General features: G+C 54.1%; 1 protein-coding gene across 1 annotated transcript; it reads right to left on the reverse strand.

Moving 5' to 3' along the window:
- Window positions 1–9066: 9066 nt before the first annotated feature.
- CDK18 (cyclin-dependent kinase 18) lies at window positions 9067–22401 on the reverse strand. The gene is made up of 15 exons (XM_010579413.1): window positions 22278–22401; window positions 15627–15760; window positions 15133–15258; window positions 13098–13154; window positions 12739–12853; window positions 12515–12609; window positions 12346–12408; window positions 11835–11958; window positions 11627–11747; window positions 11189–11286; window positions 10695–10800; window positions 10435–10477; window positions 9837–9927; window positions 9415–9492; window positions 9067–9101 (listed from the first exon to the last, which is right to left on the reverse strand). Exons 1-15 carry the CDS (start codon window positions 22399–22401, stop codon window positions 9067–9069), a joined length of 1410 nt encoding a protein of 469 aa, XP_010577715.1.
- Window positions 22402–22542: the final 141 nt, after the last annotated feature.

A 22542-nucleotide genomic window follows, 5' to 3' on the forward strand; every position in this document is an offset into this window, starting at 1 on the left:
GGGGGGGGGTGCGGGTGCGTGCGCCTTTTGAAGTCGGAGTGGTTGATGCTTACGCAAAAGGTCTCCTCTAGAGGATGGATTTATAAATATTTCACCTACTTTAGCGAGGAAAGACTAGCAATTTTTAGAACGCTCTTTCCAGGCAAACCAGAATGGATGGAGCTCAGCCATGACAGAGGGCTGGCTCCAGGCCTGCACACCAGGTCCCTTCCCGTGCCAGCGGACCCCACACACGTACTCACACGTCCCGTGACCTGTGCCTCAGGAATGCTGCTCCGGGGCTGTAGGTGCTTATTTCCACCTGGACATAGCTTAATGTTTAGCTAATCCAAATTGCATCTGAGTCTTTGTTCTTCCCTGGCTGTGGCATCTGCTGGAGTCTTCCCAGAGTAAGGAGAACAGGATCATACCCCCTTCCACCACCCAAGGGAACAAGGCGACTGGGGGCAATAACCCAGAATAGCTGGGCAATAAACCCCTGATGGCCCTGAAGGCAGAACTGTGGCTGCCAGGCACCTGTACCTGAAACCATTAAGCAATCAAAGAAACAGCTCAGCTGCCTGGAGGGATGGAGCAATGTTGTTATCCCCTTTTACTGATGGGGAAACTGAGGAATGAAGCTCGCTCTTTGCTTACAGACACGGAGTGAGTCAACAGCATGGCCGGAAATTGGGTTTTATCATTACGTGATAAACCATCTTCCTTAATAGCCTGGATGGCAGGATGGAGGGGAGGAGGAGGCTGATGCACAGGCCTGTGAGCCACAGCCTCAGGCTCTCCCTGCCAGGCAGTAACCAGCTTTGAGAGGCCACGCCACTGCAGACTACCTCAGCTTCTCTTCCTCCATCAATAAGTGGGGACAAAATAGCACAAAGGAAGAAGGATTGTGACAGTAAAGGCCTTTCCATCAAAATGCTGCTGGGAAGATCATCTCCTGACCCTCTCTGTCCATACACCTCCTTGTGCATGGAGCTGGGGGTTACTTGATGAAACAGCAGATCCTTATCTTCCACACACCGGGTGCCTGCCATGCCCCAATAAAAGGGCTGACAGGGCTTTACCCGTGGCTCCCCTGGACCACATTCTTGATGTCAATCTTGATCTTGGTTCTCCCCTTACCAGATAGGGAGTCAGGAGACCTGCAGTCTGCTCCTGGCTTCCATTACTGCATCACCATCACTTGATAGCATCAGCTCTCTGGGCCCTGACTTTCCCAATTATAAAATGGCTGAGCAATGCTTTCCCCACCTTTTCAGGTTCACTGTGTCCACTCCCAGATGAAAAGGCAGCATCCAGGCACCAGAAGTTACAAATGTTAGTACAACCCCTACCCCAGCTACAACAGTTGACCCCACTTTGCTAAGCAATGGCCTAAATGCCAGCACACTTGCTTCCAGGAATATCAGGCCATTTTATCAGGGATAACACAAATCATGCAAGATATGCTTGCAAATAAGAAACGAAGCGTAGGTGGGTTAGTCAGCATAAGAACACACTGATCCTTTCTGGCTCCACATACTGAAACCCAGATCCTCAGAAGTAGCTCATAAAAATGCAAGCCACAGGACTATGAGTATGTGCAATACCAGAATTAGCTTCACGAGGAGGCACTTTAGGCTGTTTTCCAAACTGAAATCAATGTTGTACTTGCAATGAATTAAACACCCACATTTTTGCGCTTGCTGCAAACTGCAAAGTGAAATCATGAATGAAGGAATAGCAGAGCAGCATGATCAGAGAGAGCAGCAGCAGTCGGTGCGTGCCATTGCTGCTCAAAAAGATCCGACAAGCATTTGAGAAGCACCTTCCTTTTGCTTCCTGTGCCCTCGCATGTTCCTGGGGCAGCAAGAGACACAGCGGGGTTTTTTCACACTATATTAGTTAATCTTTTCAGCCAGTGGAGCAATTACTCCTTTAACATGATCGGTCCTGCTTTGCAGTGACTACTCTATAGACCTTCAACCGAGAAGCCAGATTTTGTTCAGATTTGCTGTTGTGATGCTGGCATCACTTCTCTTAGCCCAGTCTCAACACAGTGGGGAAATTCAATTCTAGTAATAGGTTTTCTAAAGGTTTCCTTGGGGTGGAACCAGCTGAGGCCCCACGGGTGGGCTTGGGACAGCAGGCGCCTGGGGACAGGCTCCTTCAAGGCTTTTGCCAGTGTTTGGGTTGGCAGCTGCGGCCAAGGGCCTGGGGCTGAGATACTGTCGAATGGTTTTCCCCCTTTTGCCAAGAGACCACAAAGGGAAAATCTGGGCTGACACCCTCAGAAACCCAAACACGTTATCCCAGCAACGACGCGTCTGGTACGATGGGCCGACGAGCCGCATGCGCGTTTGGAGACAGGCGCACCGATGCCTTTCAACAGCTGTAACTCAGCCCAAAAAACCCACCACCAAGCAAGCTTAAGCAGGTAAGAAAATAACCACCCCGACTCATTGAACGTTACTGAGAAAAGACATGATGCTTCTTACAACACCGGGTAAATTCTCCATACAATGGGTTGAATTATTCTAGGCTGCATGTAAGGTGCTCAGCAACGCAGCACGAATGGGCTGGGCAGCTGGAACGGCAGGCAGCACACAAGAGAGGTGTTCACCTCATGTTATTTCAGGGTCAAGAGTTTTAAAACACACTGTGTGATTTGGAAAGCTTGGCTCCACTTCTAGGTCAAGCATTAGCCTGAGATCTTGGCCCAGTTATTACAGATCCTGTGACACTTGTCTAAAAGGAGGAAGCGCTCACCTACATGTTTTCCTACCGTCCAACTGAAATAATTCACACACCCACTCCGATTTAGCTGGAATCAACGTGCTTCCTCCTTTACTGCACTAAAACTGCAGCAGAGGAGGGCTGCAGGCTGCAAGGAAACGACCAGGCTGAGCCTCCCGAGACGCACCTGTAATTTAATGACACACAAATAATCTCGTTGAGCGCAGCAGGTATCGTCCCCGCCTTGCAGATACACTGAGAGACCCGGGGAGCGATGGGTGACCTGCCTTGAGCATCCTTGTGAGGGAGAAGGATCCCCCTAAGTGACATGGAGCGGGGAGGTCGTGGTTATTTGGGCAGCCGGGAACATCCAAATGCCGGTCGGGTCCATGGGCTGGGACTGCCCGGTGGCATTTCCCCCGACCCAGTGCCGGCAGCTGCCGCGAGACTGGAGGAATGAGAGCGGCAGATGGAGGAACTGGTTTGGCAAACAGCTTGTTACTGGGGATCTGCCCACACCAGTGCCTGAACGTGACTCAGGCAGGTTGGGCGCTGGCTGGAGGTGCAGCCCGGGGAGGGGGATGAAGGGCATTGCCCCCTTCCCTAAACCAGCCGCCCGTCGTCCACGGGCTCACACCACGGGTCTGGCCCCAAAGATCCCACAGGTCCCCCCGTCCTCCACCTCTGGCTCGTCCCGGGTCCCCCAGACCCGGGTGGCCATAACTTCTCTTCAGCACCGATGGGCCAGAGAGCAGGAATATGTAAAGGGGATCGCTGCGCTGAATAGCTCGGATCTCAGGGAGATTTTTAGCTGCTAGAGCTGTGGGAAACCGGGCTCCCCTGTCCCTTCGCCAGCTCTGCCCTTCAGTCACTTTGCAACCATGGGCTGGGCACGTCAGCTCTGTGCTTTATTTGCCTGATAGGCTTATGGCAATATTTGTTTAGGGCCTTAGGGTCCGTGCAAGGGACCACAGAAACATTTTCCTATTGCACATAAGTTTCTGAGGTCTTTTGTTTCAACCTCCTGCAAATATCAGGTAGTGGGAAACTCCTTTTGCACCAAGTCTGTGCCTGGGAGTTTACCATAGCCAGCTGAAAAATGCCCTGGCTAGCAGGAGTGAAAACAAAAGGCATCCTGGAGCTGCACAGAAAGCAGCTGTGGGGAATGAGTCTGCGGGAAGGCACAACCAGGGCACGGCACGGCACGGCACAATCCCTGCCACGGTCCGGCAGCCTGCGTCCCCTGCACGCCCAGCACGGAGCAACTCACCGCTCAGGAGCCTGCCAAGGGACCTGCGTGCCCGAGATGTCAGTGCTACCTAGCTGAAATTCAAAAACAAAGTGGATCCTTCTCCTACCAAAAAAAAAAAAAGAAAAGAAAAAAATTATATCCTGTACAAAACTATCCTGTATTCAATAAAGTTTATTGTCCAATCTTGGCTTTGGAGCGTTCACAATACAACTGTAATATAAGCCTTAGCAATAAAATGAGCACATCCACAAAATAGTCCATGACACATCTGAATACAAAAATTGAAATATTCTTATAAAACATTCAGACACAAGATTGATAGATGGATACAATCTTTTATTCTTTTTTTTTTTTGTACCTTTCCATTTATTCCAGAAAAACTTTCTATAAAAAAATCATTGCTTCTTTTGGAATAAATCTTTAAAATCATTTCTTTTAAAATGCATCTTTCATTTGTACAACTCTAGTTAAATATATTACTGGTATTCTGCAAATGAATCACACCAGAGAACATTCACAGTATGTGTATCCTCGCCGCTTGGATCTATTTTTCCTGCTGTAGGCTGTAGGACAAGCATAATGCTGAGGAGGAAAGAAGGCAATGAAGAAACCAGAAAGTGGGTTTCATAGTGTTTGTGCCCAGACATCGCTACCGGGGAGTGCTAAGGGGACATCCAAACACATTTCTTACAAGACTCGAGCGTACAGAGGCAGGACGGCGGTGCGGCACGGCCGGAGCAGCACGGTCGGGCAGAGAGCCACAGCTTTCGGCAGGTGAGATCCTGTCACTTTTAACCTCAGGTATTTCGGGCTCAAGACCTGATGGCCCTCGCAGGACCCGCTCAGCCATCGCTGGCTCCGTGCTCTGAGCAAACCTGGGCTTGCGTGGCTGCAAGATGCCAGATTTAGGCTGGTGAAAGCAGAGTTTGGCCACGTAAGGCCGGGCACGCTCCCACCCCCAGGTCCGGTCCCTTCCCCGTCCTTGGGACACACACGTTAAACCTTTTACTTTCCTCAGTCCAGTGGGTTAGACTCTTTCTTTACTGTTTTCCCACCTGCCTGTTCCTAGCCTGCTCTGGGAGCTCTGGCTCCTGTTTTATGCTAGCCTAATTTCTGACTGAAGATAAGTCATGGGGAAAAAAACAAAACAAAACATTTGAGAAGCTTGGGAAAACAGCCTTCCAATTACTTTTTTTTTTATCATGTGTAAGGGGGAGGAAAAAATCCACTTTTTTTGTCCTTAGTCTCCAAGATACAATGTAGTTTTGTTATTTAAAATCTTGACACAGATCTGGCAACGGTTTGGGCCAGGAAAGGCGTGTGTATGGAGAGAGTGAAATTAAATAGCTCTGCCTGTAAGTTTTATTGTTGTCCCGTAACACAGACCTTGCTTTACACATTACTTTACTTACATTTCTTTAACTAGCTATCAGCTGGAGAGACGAAAGAATACAGCCTTTCCTGAGGGCACAGCCAAAACTCCATTTTCCACCAGAACTGGTAAAAAAAAAAAATTGCAAGAAAAATGTCTGGAAGACAAAGCAACAGTTTCCTTTTGTCAAAACTCCCCATCTGCGAGGAGGGCCAGTTACTCTGCAAAGTGACGGATGGGAGAACACGTGAAATGAAAAAAATGCCGGCGAGCCACAGACATTCCCAGCATTTTCATTAGCGCTACTTTAAAAAAATCCAACTTAAGAGCCGGCTGGCGATCCAAACGCTAGGGAAAGCCTGCCCGGGGATGAGCTGCCGGAGCAGGCAGGGAGCGATGCCATCGGCAGCGGGAGCCCTGCTGCAGATTTCCTCCCCTTGCGGGGAGGAGCGGGGTACCGCTCTGCTCGGGGCTTCTATAAACCGGGGCATCCACGGGATCTTGGTCCTCATAAACCCAACCGGACCCCGCGCTCCTCAGGGGGACTGTAACACTATCCAGGAGATGGAGAAAGGGGGATTCGGCTCCCGGCACTGATCGCTGCCAACCTGCAGCTCCTTTTCTTCGCGGTCGGGAAGGTTTGGCGGGCAGCGTGCCGTGGGAGATCAGACGCTCGGGGCTCTGCCAGCCGACACGTGCAAACGCAGCAGCGACAGGAGCTTGTAAATCGAACCTCGCTCGGTGAGGCACCAATATTTACACACGCTATCGCCCTTCTGAATAGGAATCAAATATCCACTAGATGTGGTGGAACAAAAGGGGTTATCTTAAATTCAGGCTGTTAGTAGCACACAGGGCTAGTCAATAATAGTGTCTCCTTCAGGGAGGACTTGTAGGAGGAAAGGCAAAGGCTATGCAAGAATAAACAGCAGCTAACAGGCCCTTTCTCTTTGCTATCTGATCCCGGGTAAAGCAGTCCTGTCTACACGGTCATTGCTAGGTCTTTTCCCCGACGTTTCTCCCCAGCGGTTCCCGTAGGTGACCTTGACCTTCAAGAGGAATACCTCTCTTACACGGGGAGACCTGAGAGCACACCGATCTGGTGGTCCAGCATGGTCTGCCTCCGTCCTCCCGGCGTGAAAGCAGGACGGCTCAGCTGGGCACCCGCTGCCCCAGCACGCTTTATGCCCAAGGCAATCTCAGCGCATGGGGATGGTAACGCCAAGCAAGAAAACTGCACGAAGACAGGTCGAACGTGTCCTGAATGGGCTTCCCAAGAGTGGGTGGAGGGGGTTCCTGCTCCCTCCGGTCCGATCTGTGCTCACAGACCTCAGGGGAGGCTCTGACCCCCCCGGGGACGCCAGCACTTTTCGCCCCGTGTACCTGAAGGTGCTGCCGCAGGGGCAGACGCTGCGCCCGTGAGCTGGCCTGCCTGCTGAGCTGCTAATTCCCGATAGGAGCTGGCTGCCCTGGGAAGTGCAAGTCTGCACCGCAGATCCCTGCCATGCCAAGGAAATTCCTGTAGAAAATGCCTTTGTGAAAGAAAATATGACAGTGCGAGAGTTCAGACTTACTCCAGCCAACACCTCCCTTTGCAAACCTCCCTACTGAAAAACCCCATGCAGCAGGAACCGGGTGTAGGAAACCAGGCAAAACGCTACCCTGACATCAGGGTGAAATGCGTCACTGGTGGCTGATGGCTATTCATGCTCTTCCCTATCAAATGGAAACAATTAATGAACTATTCAGCCTGCCGTATGCTGGACATACCGAGAAGGGAACTGAGTAGGGATGGGCAAACCTCAAACAATGCAGACGTCTGGATGCTTGTCTAGGACAAACCCGAATTAACAGCTTTGGTCTGATGGGGGAAGCTCGGAGGGCGCATCCAGCACTGGCACAGGGAGGAGTCACCCCAGAAGCTTTGGGAGGCTTGGGGGTCTCCGTATTTATCCTCACGCTTTGCATTTTCCAAGGATCACAGAAGAAATGCTGCAGAGCAAAGCAGAAAACAGAGCCCTCTGTCCCTGCTCGATGGGAAAACAGTGGCATGGAGAGTTACCGTCCCCTGAGCAATGCCTCCCAGGCTGGGAGCGTGACAGGTTAAGACATCAATCAGCATGTCCTGCCAGTGCCAGTGCCCGGTGACAGTCACAGCACCTGCCAAGTCCAGAGTCTCCTGGCCACATCCATGGGCTGGAGGACCGATGGGCGAGAGGACTAGTCATCTGGGACAGCCAAGAAAAGGATGTGAATATTATACAGTAGAAAGACTTCTTGCAACACTCACACACTCGAAGACGTTTCGGGCTGTTTGCAGGCTGTGGGGGAGAGGTGCAGCAGGGCCTCTTCGCTCAGGATGGATTTGGCACGTTCCTGAAGCGGATGGAGAGGAAAACGCACCAGGAGCAGTCCTCGGCCAGCAAAGCACGCTCAGATCTAAGCACACACCTCAGTCTCACGGCATCGATCTGAGTCAGGGCTGGTATGATCTGGCGTTGGCTACAAATGTAGAGGCCAGGCGAAGAGGTTTGAGGGATGATTTGCTTCTCTCCGGGTCTATTTCTGGTCCCCACAGCTGAGCTGTGGGAGGTTTGGCACCTCTCCCCCTTCCTCTGGGTAGAAATGCACTGAGGTGGGTGTGTGCAACACTTTGGTACGGAGAAGCTGCACGGCTCGGGCTCTGCCACGTCGCACGGGGCTCGGCGACGGGACGGGGGGAGATGCGCTTGTCTGGGAACCGTGTCCTGCCCCTTGTGATGATGGCGGAGAGGGTCCCGGGCTGGGGGGGCGGCAGGCTCGGCGATGAGAAAGGGGCTGCTCCGTCGGTGCTTGGGAAAGGCTGGCTGAAGGGCTCAGCGCAGCAATGGGAGGCAGCACGGAGCTGATGCTCATCTGCCCCCGCTTCTGCACAGCCCTACCAGCAGGTACCCCAGGAGGGATAAGCCAACCCTTGGTCTCAGCTCAGGACATCCCTGGGGAGCAGCCAGCTGACTGAATTTGGAAATGCAATGGTGGCAAGGAGGGGGAGATGCTGGGGGAAGCAAGGGGAAGCCCCCTCCTCCCAGCTGCTCCATCCTTGCCAGGATTCAGGTATCAAAGATGGGGAGAGAAAAAAGGGGTATGTAAGCAGAGGCAAGGGCAAATAAAGGAGGGCTGCCCTGGTTTTTGTGCTTCAGGTGCAGTCTCTCCAGTGCCAGGCTGGGTCATGCCCCCGACTCGTAACGTGGCTGCAAAGTGTCTCCCCAAGAAACAGGGGGTGCAGAGCAGGTTGTCCGAGCAAAGGTACTTTTTCCAAAATGCCTGCCTGGGCCAAACGCTACGATCCACCGCCCAGCTTTGGAGATACCACTCTCTGCTCACAAAACCTCCCCATGCCCAGCTCACCCCCCCAAGGGCAGCGAGCGGTTCCCTGGGGCAGCTCACGATCCTGCGCTCCGGGCAGTGCCCAGGGCAGCTCCTCACTAGAGCACCTGCACAAGAGGGCAGCGGCTCACGTCTGATGGGGGCAACGTGAAAACAAGAGGGGAAAAAGGCCACAGGTCCATCAACAGCAGCTGCTAGGGGCTGTGGTTGTGGGGACAGGCAGGGGAGAGCCTGTGGCCAAGGGCGCTTCAGCATCATCCTGCTCGAGTCAGTAATTCTGCGGTGGGTCAGGTGGGAGCGTGTTGCCGTCTCCTTTCTCAGTGCTTTGATCTCCATGGTGACAAGGGGAACGCGAGATCCGAGTTTAAAATATACTCTGCCTCCTGTTCTTCCCTCGGGCTGAGGAAGAGAGAGAGAGATGGGTCAGAGAGGGCAGACGGTGAGTGACACTTTGCAGAGAAGCCGAGCCCTGCGGGTTAGGAGGTTACGAGCCCACGGCATTCACAGAGGAGGTCCTCGGGACACCTAGATGTGACTTTGGTACTGTGGTAGGTGACAAGCAAGGATGTCCCGGGGTAACTTGTGGACTAAAGCGGGGGTCAGGGATCAGGTTTGGCTTTTTCCTATGTGGGACCCACTGGGAGTAACCTCAGTGCCAGCACGGTCCGTGGCACCACCTGGGAGAGGTCAGCATGATTTTCCCCAGTCCTACCTGACTGCTGGAAGGCTGAGCCTCGGTAGCCAGGGTCCTTTTGAAGCTGAATCTCCTTCAGGGAGAAGATGGAGACGTCTAGGCAGAGGGGACAGAGAGAAAGGGGTCAGTCCAGCTGGCTGAGCCAGCAGCAGTCTGCAAACCCAGAGCCAGGAGGGACAGCAGCGCCCAAATGCAGCACTGCACCTCATCAGAGCTTTCCTTTCACACTCACTCCTACTCTACACCGTCCTGCCCAAAACCGTTTCTTGCTTTTGCAGCCCCCAAGCTCCCACTCCACCCTGCTGCAGAAGCACCCATTTCCTCGGAGTAAGCAAAGACAGGAGGCATCCCGAAGAGATCTGGCTGCAAACCATCACCCTCGGGCTGCGCAGAAGCTCTTTGCTCCACATCCCCCAGGCGAGAGGACAGCCTGCACTTACTGTCAGGCAGGAGGTGCACCCGCTCTCCCAGGCTCTTGAAGTAAGCGTGCCGCAGGGCTGCCTCCGCCGAAATCCGGCCTTTGGCTTCGTACTGCACAAAGTCCCAGAGAAAGGCAATTACATACAGTCTGCATGTGCGAGACGGCATTCAAGTGGGCACAGAGGCCCCATACAGGGTGTGTGCACATTTGTGCACCTATGCACATGTAAGTCCCCAAGCAATTTCATATGCCGCGTGGGTGGCAGTGTGTCCAAACACTGTGCTCACCATGGGGGTGTGCAGGCAATTACTAGTACCATTTGCATGTGCACAAGGGACAGCACACACTGTGTGACTGTGAGTGCACTAGTCATGTCGTGCCTTATGGATCATCAGGTTTGTGTCCTCTCACTTGTGTGAAAGGACACAGGGTGAAGGATGATTCACCATCCTTAGTGGTTGGGATTAGCACCTACAATGCCATAGCTGTAGGGCTATGACTTATTCTGCAGTCGCAGCTCGTCTCCTGCCTGGCTCCAAAATCAGTGTGAGGGCAGCCAGAGTACCTTCACTTCAGCAATTCCCTTTGCCATCGACCTGGACTGCTCTACCACTCACCAGAAGGAGGTTCATCAGCAAGTCAATCCCTTCTGAGTCCAGCCTTAGAGAAGGAGGAAATGAAAAACGGAGCATTATTGCACCCAGGAGACACTGCAATCGTCAATGCAAGGGACAAGTGGCAGCTGGGACCTCCAGTGCACAGCTGCATTCAGAAGCTGCCGGCACCCCAAGGAGGAAACGAAACTGGTCTCCCCAGGCTCCTGTTTACGACCAGCGCAAGCCCACCATGCCTTACGTGTCCCTGCTCAAGAAGGTACCTTGGAGCGTGATTTATTAACGGCTGGGCTCGGTACTGGGTGAAATTGTAAGCCTTAAACTCCTCGTTGGATGCTATTCCAGGCCAGGTGTCTTCTGTTGGGGTTCCTGAGAGGGGGAGAGAGGGAAACCTGTCATCCTCACTTGGTGCAGAGAGAAGAGCCTCATGCATGCGAATGCCAGGATCCTGCCCAGGAGAGAGAGGGCACGAATATCCCCGGCAGGCTGGGATTCGCCTGCGCATCCCACGGGGCAGCCGGCGAGGAGCTCCTCGCCCTCACACCTCTGCTTGACTGCAAGCCTGGGGGGAGGCTGCAGGCAGCCTCTGCCCACTCCTGCCCACGCCTGCCCACTCCTGCCCACGCCTGCCCACGCCACTGCAAGGCTTTGCCAACGGGCTGGGCTCCCTCCAAGCTTCCGAGGCTGCGCTTTGTCACCGCTCCTGCAGTCAGCCACTGCCCTCGCGTGGGGATTTGGGAGACAGCAGAAGACTCACCCAGCAGCCTGAAGATCAAATGCAGCTCTTCTTTCACCGTGGAACCGGGGAACATGGGCCGGCCGGTGACCATCTCATAGTGGATGCACCCAACACCCCTAAAGCAGCAGCAGAGGCTCTGGGATTAGCGAGGGAGAAGCCCTGGGGATGCCCCACCACCCCTTGGCCAGGGCTGAGCTTCCTGGAGAACGAAATGAGCTCCAGGAGCTGTATCCCCAATCTGTTACGGGTAACCGTTCACCCCTGATGTGGACAGTGTGCTCCAAAGACCTTGAACGCCAGGGGTCATGGAAAACAGCGTGGTCCCTGGGAGAGCCCACCACCCTCTGGTGTCACCAGCACTGTGGGCACGTATGGTGCTGCACTGGCGGACGGATGGAAATGCCCGACCCACCGTCCCGGAGACCCTGGGAAGCTCGGTTTGGACCCATGGCTCACCACATGTCGATGGGTGTGGAATATTCTGTAGATCCCAGCAGGACGTCGGGGGGCCGGTACCACAGCGTGACCACTTCATTAGAATACGTTTTTGTAGGGACTGACTTGGCTCTGGCTAGTCCTGAGGATGAAGGGGATGGGCGTCAAGGAGCTGCACCTAGCTGCACCTTCTTGCAATGCTGCACCTTCCCCAGAGAGGTCCACCTACCAAAGTCAGCCAGCTTGAGCTCTCCTCTCTCGTTGATGAGCAGGTTCTGGGGTTTGAGGTCTCGGTGCAGGATCTTTCTCCCGTGACAATAAGCCAGACCACGCAGCAGCTGGAACATGAAGATCTGTGGGGAGGAGAAGGGGCTGGCATTTAGCACTGGAACACGGGCACCAAAAATGAGTCTGTCTCAAGGGCTCTTAAAGTCATGGCCCGGAAAGACCCCCTCGAAGCCGGCCTGGTGTGGGACACACTGTAGACAATTGTTCAGGCCCATCACCAGCAATCCCGAAAAGGGGCTGAACAAAGTCTGCATGCACAGTCATTTTATTTAGGGTGGCAGTGACTTGGAGAAAACCTTGTGGAGCATCAGAGCAGGCTGAAAAAGGTCAGAGTTAAGAAGGCTGAAGTGAGGAGAGAAGGGGTATCCAGCCTCACCCAGCCCTGTAACACCCTAGACTGCACTCATGTGGGGAGAGGCAGGGGTACGGGGTCCCAGGCAGCACCGTCTTACCTTCACGTTGTGCACGCTCATCAGGTTCCCACAGTTGTCGAGGTACTGTTTGAGGTCGTTGTCCTGCAAGAGGAAGCACACGTCAGCCTGTCCTTCCCTCAGCCCCCATCGCCCACCTGCAGAGGGGCAACTGCCCCCCTGCTGCCGCAGAAAGCCCCTCCAGACCCACCAGGTACTCGAAGACGAGGGTGAGGGAGCGCTCCGTGTGGATGATGTCGTGCAGGGTCACGATGTTGGCGTGTTTCAGGTTTTTCAGCAGTGACACTGCGAGGAGAGGAGATGGCAGGTTGGGGCAGCAGGACCTGGATACGGCTCGACCTGCACCACCCTGTCCCAAATCCGCCAGCATTGCTCAGGAGGGCTGCGATGGGGAAAAGCCCCTCCTGCCCTCACCTTCCCGTATGGCCGTGCAAGGTGCCCCTTCCTCGTGCTCCAGGCGGATTTCCTTCAGGGCAACGAGGTTTTCGGTCAGCTTGCTGCGTCCCTTGAAGACAGTGGCATAAGTGCCCTGGGTTGGGGGGAGAGAAAATACAAGCCATGCAGACCATTTACCAGGGTGGCACAACACTGATATACTCCATAACATTTGGAGGAAGGATCATTTGAAGCTACAGGGCCAAGTCTGAAGTCCACAGAAAGACTTGGTCTAAAAATTGCGAGGTATTGAAGAAATTTGGCTACAGTCTGCCCTTTGCACTTCAAGCTGCCCTTCTAACAATTTAAATCCTTACAGGGTTTCATAGTCTACTCACCTCTCCCAGTTTGTCCAGTTTAACATAGGTTTCCAGCTTCCCAAACCCAATATCTGACTGTAAGAGAGAAAGGAAAACATCACTGGGAGGGATCTCATCCAGGGATGGCTTCACCTCCGGGGGGAAGGTCAAGGACACTGGACAGGAACAGCTTTGAGGGCAGATCAGGTGTTTGCATGCAGAAGCCCAGCTGATCTAAGTAGATAAAGTCCATTACTTTCCTGGAGAAGCCCTGCAGGTGACTAGGCAATCAATCAGAAAACCTTCATAACCCACTGGCTGCTTCAGTGAAATGGATGGCGCCTGCATCCCGTACCCCAGGGCGGCCGCAGCCTGCACGACTGCCCCTTCCCGCTGCCACCCCTGCAATTCCCTTCTCCTCTCATCCACCACCCTGACATGCCCCCAGCAGCGGCCGAGTCAAACAGGAGCCGTGATTTGCAAAGAGCTGATGCCTTTTCTATGGCAGAAGCCTCGTGGGATCCTGCTGCCGATGCCCAGCCCTTTTCTTGAGTGCTTTCCTATGTCCTGGTTTTTACTGACTCCTTTCATTTCTCTGTGTGCTGTTTAAATCAAGCGTGAAAGGGATATTTTCCCATTTGGAACAGTAACTCTTTAACATATTGCTGAGACCTGCTCTCGTGTACCCGGTGAAAGAAGGGCAACCACTGCAAGGCCACAGATTTAGGCGTCACTCCTTAGCAGACCCCTGAAATTGCAGTTTTCTGTGGGGACAGAGGCACCTCCTTGGTTAGTCTGGGTTATCTGTGTGCCAGGGCAGGCCCCCCAACCCAGCACCACTGCCCCCCTCTCCTGAGCCAAGGGCCCATGCCATGCCACCCACCATCAGCAGATGGAGCTGGATGGACAGCTGTCAATCAGCAGGCAAAGATAAGGGCCGTGCAGGGAAAGGATCCCCTGGGGGAGGCACTGAAGGAGCCCCCCTACACTGTGCCCAGGGCTCTGCCGGGAGAATCAGCAGCCCCAGGTCTGGGATGCTCTCACAGCATCCCCTGCTCACCAGATCTGCCCCACGGAAAAGGCTTTTTCCTTGCAACAAGCACTGACCACACCACCAAGCTCTCACAAGCTGCTTTCTTGCAGGCTGCATATGGACCAGCAAATCCCAAGGGAACATAGTGTTTTTTTAATGCCATTTTGGCTTCCCCAAACCCTCTGCGCACCCTGGGAACAGATGTGTCCTGAGCAGGGAAATGAGGTGGCTGCTGCAATCTGAGGTGCTGTACACCCCCCAGAGCCATACTGGGAGCATTGCAGGAGCATGCCTTATTCATGGGGGGGACCATGAATATTAATGACACATTGCTCTGGCTGTGTCTATTTTATTGATTAGACAGAACAGGGAGGTAAATGCAAGCTCTCCTCTTCTCCTCCCTCTCCCTGAATAGGCATGCCAGATCTGAAGACGCCTGCTGAGACCTCGCTGTTGTATCTGTATAGCACTGAGCACTCCTGGGCAGCAGGACACAAGCTTGCACATTTGTAAACAGGGCACCGGGTTTTTGCTCCTACATATGCTGATGCTCTGCAGTAAAGAAACTGAAATGCCAACACTGATGCAAAAGCTAATTCATTATTTATCGGCATTTGCATTTCAACTAGCAGAGGCTCTGGCACTTGCTAAACCGCGGGAGGCTTTCCGCCTCCTATTTGGAAGGAGCCAGGCCAAGAGGAAAGCCAGGTGTGTGCAGAGGTGAGTGAAGGAATGTGCAGGCCTGGGGATTTGCACAGCAGTACGCAGATGTGCATGCGTAGGAGTGACGCAGGGGAAGAGATGCATATGTGCATGGTAGGGGGAATGTGTGCTGCTGGGAGCGTGCAGAAAGGGATTTTCATGGGCAGGGATGTGTGCGCGCGTATCTCCATGATGCACAGGCGGTACAAGTGAGCTTGCACAGCAGGGCATGACTGCATGGGTGGGTGGCAACCAGCACATGCATCTGCTGGCTGGGACTTGTATGCACGAAGCGAGACGCTGTGCCCGGTACTGCTCGCTCTGCAGGGTGAGACTTACGAGGGAAGCCCGTCGGGACATCCTGCTGAGGGGCTTGGGGAACTCCGGGCTCTCCATCTGCAGCTTCTGCAAGAACTCGGGGGGCAGGCGGATGTCCATGGGCAGGGAAAGACGCTTGCTGACATCCTGCGGAGAGGGCCAGAAGAGCGGGCGATGAATGCATCAGATGACAGGAGGACTGTCCAGAGACATTCAAGGGGAAGTGCTCTCTAACCAGAGCTGGTATTAATGACGAAGCAACGGGTGCAGCTTCTGTGGGACCCTTAGTCAAAGGAAAAAGGAAGGTGTGCGTGCATGCACGTGCATGGGGATGCGCACTGGGGTTGTCAGCTACTATGGGAGTCACGTTGAGTGCACCCAAGAGGACATCAGGGCTCGTGTCTGAGGCTGCCAGGTCCCCACGAATCAAACACCGTTTTTTCCAGCCAGCAGGCAGGTGACAACCAGAACTTGCCACGTCCCTTCTGCCCGCTCCAGCCTGCAGCGGTACTTGCCTCCATGGAGAAACGGCGCTGGTTGTTGTTGCGGTAGCGCACGGCCATCGGGGACTGGCCTTCCACCTCAGAGGGGGAGATGGGGCTGGTGTCTGCTCGGAAGTCCCTGCCCAGATGTCCCAGCTGCAGGTGCCCTTGAGCCAGGTCTGAGGACAAAGAGAAAGGAGAGCAAGCTGCTGGAGTGGTAGCAGATGTGCCAAGGCCCAAGGCACTTGCTTTGGAGAAAAGAGAGTGAGAGCAGGGCAGGGAGGTCCGGAGATGCTCTGGGGCCATGGGAAAGTCTTCTTCCTTTTCTATATCCAGGAGGCAGAGGGAATACCTGCTTTTCGCTCCAGACTCCTGGTGCATCGCCACCGCACAGCTCTGCTCAGCAGCACCCCCAAAGTGCCCTCATGAAGCCCCCTGCAATGAAGGTCTCTTTTGACAGATGAGGAGGGGAACTGCTTCACACCCAAGGCCACCCGGATCTCCCACGTCCCAGTCCAGTGCTCAACCCACCAGGCAGCTCACCCCTCTGCAGCAGCACCACAGGGTTTTGCATGGGTGAGCATTCATCTTAACTTTCCAGCCTTATCTTCACTAAAGTCACATTAGACAAAACATGATTTGCGCTTTAGGAACACCTTGGTGCCTGACCGTGGCTCTGGATCCCTCTGTGCTAGGTCTGTACAAAAACAAAACAGAAAAAGAGCCCTGCCTCTGGGGAGCTTACAAGCACGCGTACCTAATCTGCCTCAGGAACCACCAAAACTAACAGACATCAGGGTACTTTCCTCCAAGGATGTGACCGTTTCTCAGAAGGTGTTTGGGATTAAAGGCTGCAGAGTCATTTACTGTAAAACAAAACACTCCAGGCTTTCCTGCCCCAACCTGCTGCACTTTACCAGACACACAGTCCCCAGAAGCACAAAAGCTCTCTTGAAAACCAAAGCAGTTCAGAAAAATAACTCTTCTCTTGGGACTCCAGGTGTGAACCCTCACTGAGCCCGAGAAACCCTGAAAGGAGCAAGAAATCAGAACAAAATAAGCCATTGAGCTCCCTCTGGTCTCCAGTTTGAGGCTTGCACTTAAACCTCCTCACTCTGTAATTACCAGCTGGTTGGTAGGAATATTCTGGCATGCATAGACCCAGACACTGGCACAGCAAAACACTGAGGAGTTCAATGCAGGTCGCCTGGACCCCAGTGAAGTGGACTTCCCCGACTCACATGGATGCCATTCAGATGGAGGCAGCGCTAACTGGGTGTGCTGGGAGGGAGGAGCCAGGGCTAACTGGGTGTGCTGGGATGGAGGAGAACCACCTCCCCAAGGGAGGGATGCAACTCCCTCTGAAAAGGTGTAGGACCAAGCAGGGACGACTTGCCAAGCCCTTTCCCTGAGCTGCACAGAGACAATCCCCTGCTATGCCTAATGCAGATTTCGGCACACCGATCCCAATGTGTTCAGGCAGCCAGCGATGATCTCATTGCTGAAGACTGGAGAAAGAGGGCTGGCTTTCACGGGGTGGTGAGCAGGGCTGAGACCTGGCTGCAATTTGCTCATCTGATGGATGAGAGGTGGCAGGCAAGTGACCTGGGAAAAGATGCGGTTTTGTGCCACGGTCACTGGGGGACCAGGGGACCCGTGAGCTAAGGGATGCAGGGTGTCCTCGACAGACAGCCCGCACCTAAGGGATGGGTTCAGCCCACGCCACTGGGCTCGGGAGCATCTGAAACAGTGCCAGGAGATTTTGGGCAGCCAGGCAAGAACAAGGCAGAGTCACCCCTTCTCCCAGGACCGCTGCGGGACTCTGGTCCTTGTCCCTTTCTGGCCATCTGTTTGTGCAGGAACAGTTTGGAAACTTACCCTGAATTAATCACAGGAATGAAGTTAACGTGGATCAATTAAACTGGATCAAATCTTTTTAACTTGCCCATTTCCTAAGTAAATTATCAAAAAGAACCCTCAAAGGCCATTTAAAATCTGACTGAATGGAGTTCAACTAATCTACTTTAAATGATAGTTTGGGTGAATTTGTGCTGGTTCCCATAGGTAAACAAGCCAAAAGTCTTGGGAAAAGATGCAGCCTGCCCTGAAAGGTGCAAACCAGCAGCACTGTCTCTCTGAACCAGCAACCCACCAGGTACATTAGTGTCAATCTCTCCTCATCTACAAGAGCATCAGATGTAAAGCCAGAGGTAAAATGACAAACTGGACATTCTAGCGCATGCAAAGAGGAATGGGATACGCAAATGATGTAAACTACCGCAGGATGGGAAAAACACGTAAAAATACACAGAAGACTTGCAGAGATGAGGGAAAAAGTGTTTTGGCTGCCCTGGGGCCAGAAAGGGCAGGTGGGATGTCCCAGCCCAGTCCGTCCTGTGTTGTTGCGAGGTGCCCCCAGCACCCAGAGATACCCAGTCCCGCAGAGATGCTCTCGCAGGGCTGGGGTTGCCCCTGTGCCTGGAGGACCTTGCTGGGTGCTCGCGGGAGGAGACGTGAAGCTGTGGGCATGCAAACGTGAGGGCCTGTTTGATTCTGCTCGGCATTTCATGTGGATTATGGTGATCCCTGACACTCTGCAAATAATGAGGCTGCATGGGATATCAAAGCAAATTAAAGTGAGACCGCAGACACGGCGGCTGCCTTTGACGAGCCTCCCGCCTTTTTTTATAAATATATTTAAACACTGCCTCTGCCAAAACAAGCTTTGATCTCCCAAGGAAAGGGGCCAGAACCTTTCACTGCTTGCCTGACTTACAACTTTTAATTACTTTGCTAAGTGTGAACTCTCCTCTCAAAGCTCTGTTACACTCATGAGGCAGGGCTGCACTCAGATCTTGGATTATTCATCCTCCTTCCTCCCCCTCATCATCACTTCTTTGTGGCCTTGCACTCCAAAGGCCAGACCTAGCTCTGATTTATGCCATTGCAAACCAGGAGTTACGCAGGATTTGCAGCACAAATACTGCGACCTTCTCTGGCCTCAGAGGACAGATCAGGTAGTAGCTGTTTTGGGGCAAAGCCTTGGCATAGATAGGAGCTGTTGCTGAATGCCACCAGCTCTTATCAAAGCAAATGGGAGACACCAAGACCTCATACCTCTGAAAATCTGGAGTATGGAGAGGAATGGGTGACTGGGGAAGCCCAGGAGGAAAGGAAGGAGCCTCTCTGCCTTCAGCCTTAATGTGAGGCTGGAGCAGCCATGGAGAAGGTTCTTCATCTCTGAGGATGAGGAGATGGTGCTGGCCTTTCTCAAGGACATCAGATACTGCGCAGAGCCCAGCTTGGGCTCTCCTTAACCCAGGGGCTTTCGTCTGAGCAGCCGCCGTGGCTGAGGACAGGCTGTGCTGCCCAGGGGAGGGATGCACGGCAGGGTGGGGGGGCATCGGACGCCCCGAGGCAGGCTGCAAGAAAATTAGGCTCTGACCACAGGCACCCCCTTTCCCTCCCTGCACTGTCAGACTCCGCCAAGGTGACATTGCCTGTGACGGGATGTGTCCAGGCTGGAAAGCTGTTTGCTTTTCCATTTGCCAGCTCTGCTTCTCTCAGACCTTATTTTATCAGCCTCTGTGGGTGAAGTCATGAGAATTACCGGACGGAGAGGACAGAGCTGGGGATTTCCCACCGGATCACCGACAGACGAGGCAGGGCTCTACCCACGAGAAGGCCTTGCCGTGTCCTGTTGCCAGAGCCAGAGCAGCTCTGCACATGTTCTGGGAGCATTTCACGAGAAGGTCTTCTGGCCTCTGCATCACCCTCCTCCCCAAGGACAGGCGGAGGCACTCGCAGCCCCCAAAGTGCAGGATTTGCAGACTGCCGTGACCTGTGAATGCTGATAACCTGTGATTTCTGATGCTGGAGGGAAAATAAAAACTGCAAGCAATTCCCTGAGGAGCTCTGTGAGGTGATGAAAGAAAAGATGATGTGCTGATCTCTGCTGTGATTAGCACTCTTTTCTGGAGCCAGTGATCACAGTCCCTGAACTGTCACAGGTCATCTGCTCACCAGGAGAGAACAGAGCACTGCAGGCAAGCCTGCCTGCCCTGCAGACGGCCGAGAGAGCCCCAGGGCCACGTTCAGAGATCCCGAGCAAGGAAGGTGAAACCTGAAGCAAAGCTCTTTCATGGGGAAGAGAAGCAGCACAAGAGTGACTGCCACGGCTCTAGTCTCAGCTCCGCTACCAGCTTTCTGCACAACTGTAGCAAAGTCGTTTTGCCCCTCTGCACTTTGATTTCTCCATCCGTAAAAGGGAGGAGACCAACACCTCCGAGAGAACTAAAGTCAGAGCCCTCTCTGCACCAGGCAGCTCCCCAAGGTCCAAACCTCACCACCAAACCCTGCAGGAGAGCAACTTGCACGCAAACCCCCTTCTCATCCCCTCCAGCACCACCAAAACGATCCCGTCCCCTTACACATCTGAAGCATCACACTCCCACGCCGTACCCCAATGCCTCATCACCCCGGGGTGCTGGGGGTCCTGCCCCCCCCCAGCTCTGCCCCTCGGCACTGATGCCTCCAGCTTCCCTTTGCTGAGCCCCCGCCAAGTCCTCTTGGCACAGGGATGTGGGCAAATAGCTCCCAGCCAGGAGTGGTTTATTAAACAGCCGAAGAGATGCCTCAGACAAATGCGGCTGTCAAGGCTCTTCATAAACAACAGCCGCAGCCTGCAGGAGACGGAGATTAAGGGCACTGTGGAGGTGACTTCTCGGGCTTGTTTACAATCCCCAAGGGAAACTTAATCAAGAGATCTCGGGCAGGAGGGAGCAGGATCCGGGTGGTGGGTATGGCAGGGGCAGCGCGTTTTGCCTGTGCTGCGTGGGAGAGGGCTCCGGTGCAAACTGGGAACCGTGCGGTGGGGAGCAGGGGGGGCAGCTGGGAGGGAAAGCTGCGGCAAGGGGCCAGGACGTGCCGTGTCCACGCAGGGAGGGAGGTCTCGACCGGTGGGGGCTGGCACTGGGGCAACCCCTGGCAACACACAAGGAGCCATACCCCACGGGGTGGTGTGGCAGACCCCGAGTCCCTGCTGCATTCCCGGGTGATCCTACCACGTCACGGTCTAGTACTGGTCCAACCTCTCCCCACAGGGTCGGGAACATCCTCAGTCCTGGCCCCAGGCTCGGTCCACTTTGCTCTTATTCTTTCCTGGCTACCTTAGGAGCGAGACCAAAAGCCGGAGTGGGGGGCATAGGCAGATGCTGCGTGCACTGGTTTGCCATTCAAGGGCAAAGGAAGAACCGTGACCGACGCTTCATTAAAGCAGAAGAATGGGGAAATCGCCTCTCCAACAAAGCCTCGGTTTGCACGGCGGAGATAACGAGCCAAGGCTCAGACATCCCAGAGCAGAAGTCCCCCAAGGAAGGCAACAGCAGGAGCAGCTGTCAGCGCCCAGGACTTTCTTAGCCTTGCACCATTTCATCCCCGCAGCTTCTGCACATCTAATTAAGGGCTCAAATCTAATTATAGCCCTCGCTGCTTGCTAGGGTGGGAGGGGAGGGGTGTGTGTATAGGAGCGGGGAAGGAGGCCATGAAGGGATGCTGTTCAGGGCAGCCTGGGTGTCTGGAGGGATAAAGAAGAGCGTCAGGAGCTGCAGGAGTGAGGAAAGCCAGCTCTAAATTAGGTTACTGCATCTCTTCTTTCAAGCAGGTTAGCTGGCAGAGAGACGATCCCTCCCTGCTGGGGCAGATGCGAGTGCCAGGCAATTACATCACGGCCTCAGCCCCTGCTTGCAGCAAAAGTTTCTAGCAATTGTGGCTGCAGGGTGAGGGGAAAAAGAGCTTGAACGTGACCTGAGCGGAGCTGAGGGCACCGACACATGAACGGGCTGGCCTGTGGCAAAGCGAGTTGTTTTGGTAGGAGGCAGCAGCAAACGCATGACGTGATCGCCAGGAGCGGTTCAGCCTTGCACCCGCAGCAGTGAATTTACCCCCGGATGAATCAAGTCTAGCTTTATCAGGTTTCCAAGCGCCTGCCTGTCAGCGGCTCTGCCTGCTTGTCCGTGCACGGCTGTCTTGGCATGATCTGCTCTCGGTTTATGCCTCGAGCATTGCCTCTCCCTTGATATGCCCATAGCCAGAGACAGCAGAGCCTGCCCCAGCCTGCAGTGAGGCGGCTGCTCTGTTTGCAGAAGGGATGTGCCCTGTTCTGCTCATGGAGGTGTTAACCCTAAACCTCCCTGCTCCCTGGGACCTTGAAAACTGCACCCCAGGAGAAGGCTGTGGGTCCAGGAGCAAAAGGTGGTTCGGCGAGCCCCTGAACAGAGAGAGAAGCCCCTTTGGCTGGGTGGAAGCGTCAGCCCGGAGCCTTGGTGAGGGCTCAAACACCACTGTCACTTCGGGCAGGCAGGAGGAGATCCCACGCTTTCACACTCTCTACCTTAACCACAGATGTGTCATCCCTCTCCTTTTTGTGCAAATACCTTTCCCTCCTATAAGGCTTTCCTTATGCAAGTATAAATCTCTCTTCAGATCAGATTTAATGACAAGGTATTATTAGTCCTGCTGAATAGATGGGGAAAGCAACACAGACAAAGGGGCAGTAACTTTCCACACGTCAGCACACCCAGAAAAAGGCCGGGGGGCCTGGAGTGGAGATGCTTGCTGGCAGCGCTGACCCCAGATGCTCTCGACCGGCCCCAGCGCCGCGGTAGGGGCCCAGGGGCTCCTTACCTTCATTCCTTCTGTTGTTGAGCTGGTTGAACTGCTCCGTGAACTCTGTCAGCGACTCCTCGATGGTCTCCGTCCGAGGAACCGAGAGTGAAAACCTCCGCTTGAAGTTTTTCATCTTGTTCATTTTACCTCGTGCTGCGAGGGATGGCAGAGCCCTGCAGGGGAGAGAGCAGGTTGAGAGGGCTGGACGATGCACGGGATGGCCCCCCAGCCCTGGCAGCACCCCGACCCGAATTTCCCCTGCCGGGGATCTGCAGGGGTCCCT

This window comes from Haliaeetus leucocephalus, unplaced genomic scaffold (assembly GCF_000737465.1).
Source record: "Haliaeetus leucocephalus isolate CR32 unplaced genomic scaffold, Haliaeetus_leucocephalus-4.0 Scaffold68, whole genome shotgun sequence".
Classification (NCBI taxonomy): domain Eukaryota; kingdom Metazoa; phylum Chordata; class Aves; order Accipitriformes; family Accipitridae; genus Haliaeetus; species Haliaeetus leucocephalus.

Bases quoted from the DNA above. Each gene is read 5' to 3' on its own strand.
- CDK18 (XM_010579413.1), bottom strand. From the start codon at position 22,401: ATGAACAAGATGAAAAACTTCAAGCGGAGGTTTTCACTCTCGGTTCCT. The intron at 15,761-22,277 runs GTAAGGAGCCCC...ACCTGGCTCAAG, and splicing joins CAACAACAGAAGGAATGAAG to GGCACCTGCAGCTGGGACAT. The intron at 12,854-13,097 runs GTGAGTAGACTA...CCCCCAACCCAG, and splicing joins AACTGGACAAACTGGGAGAG to GGCACTTATGCCACTGTCTT.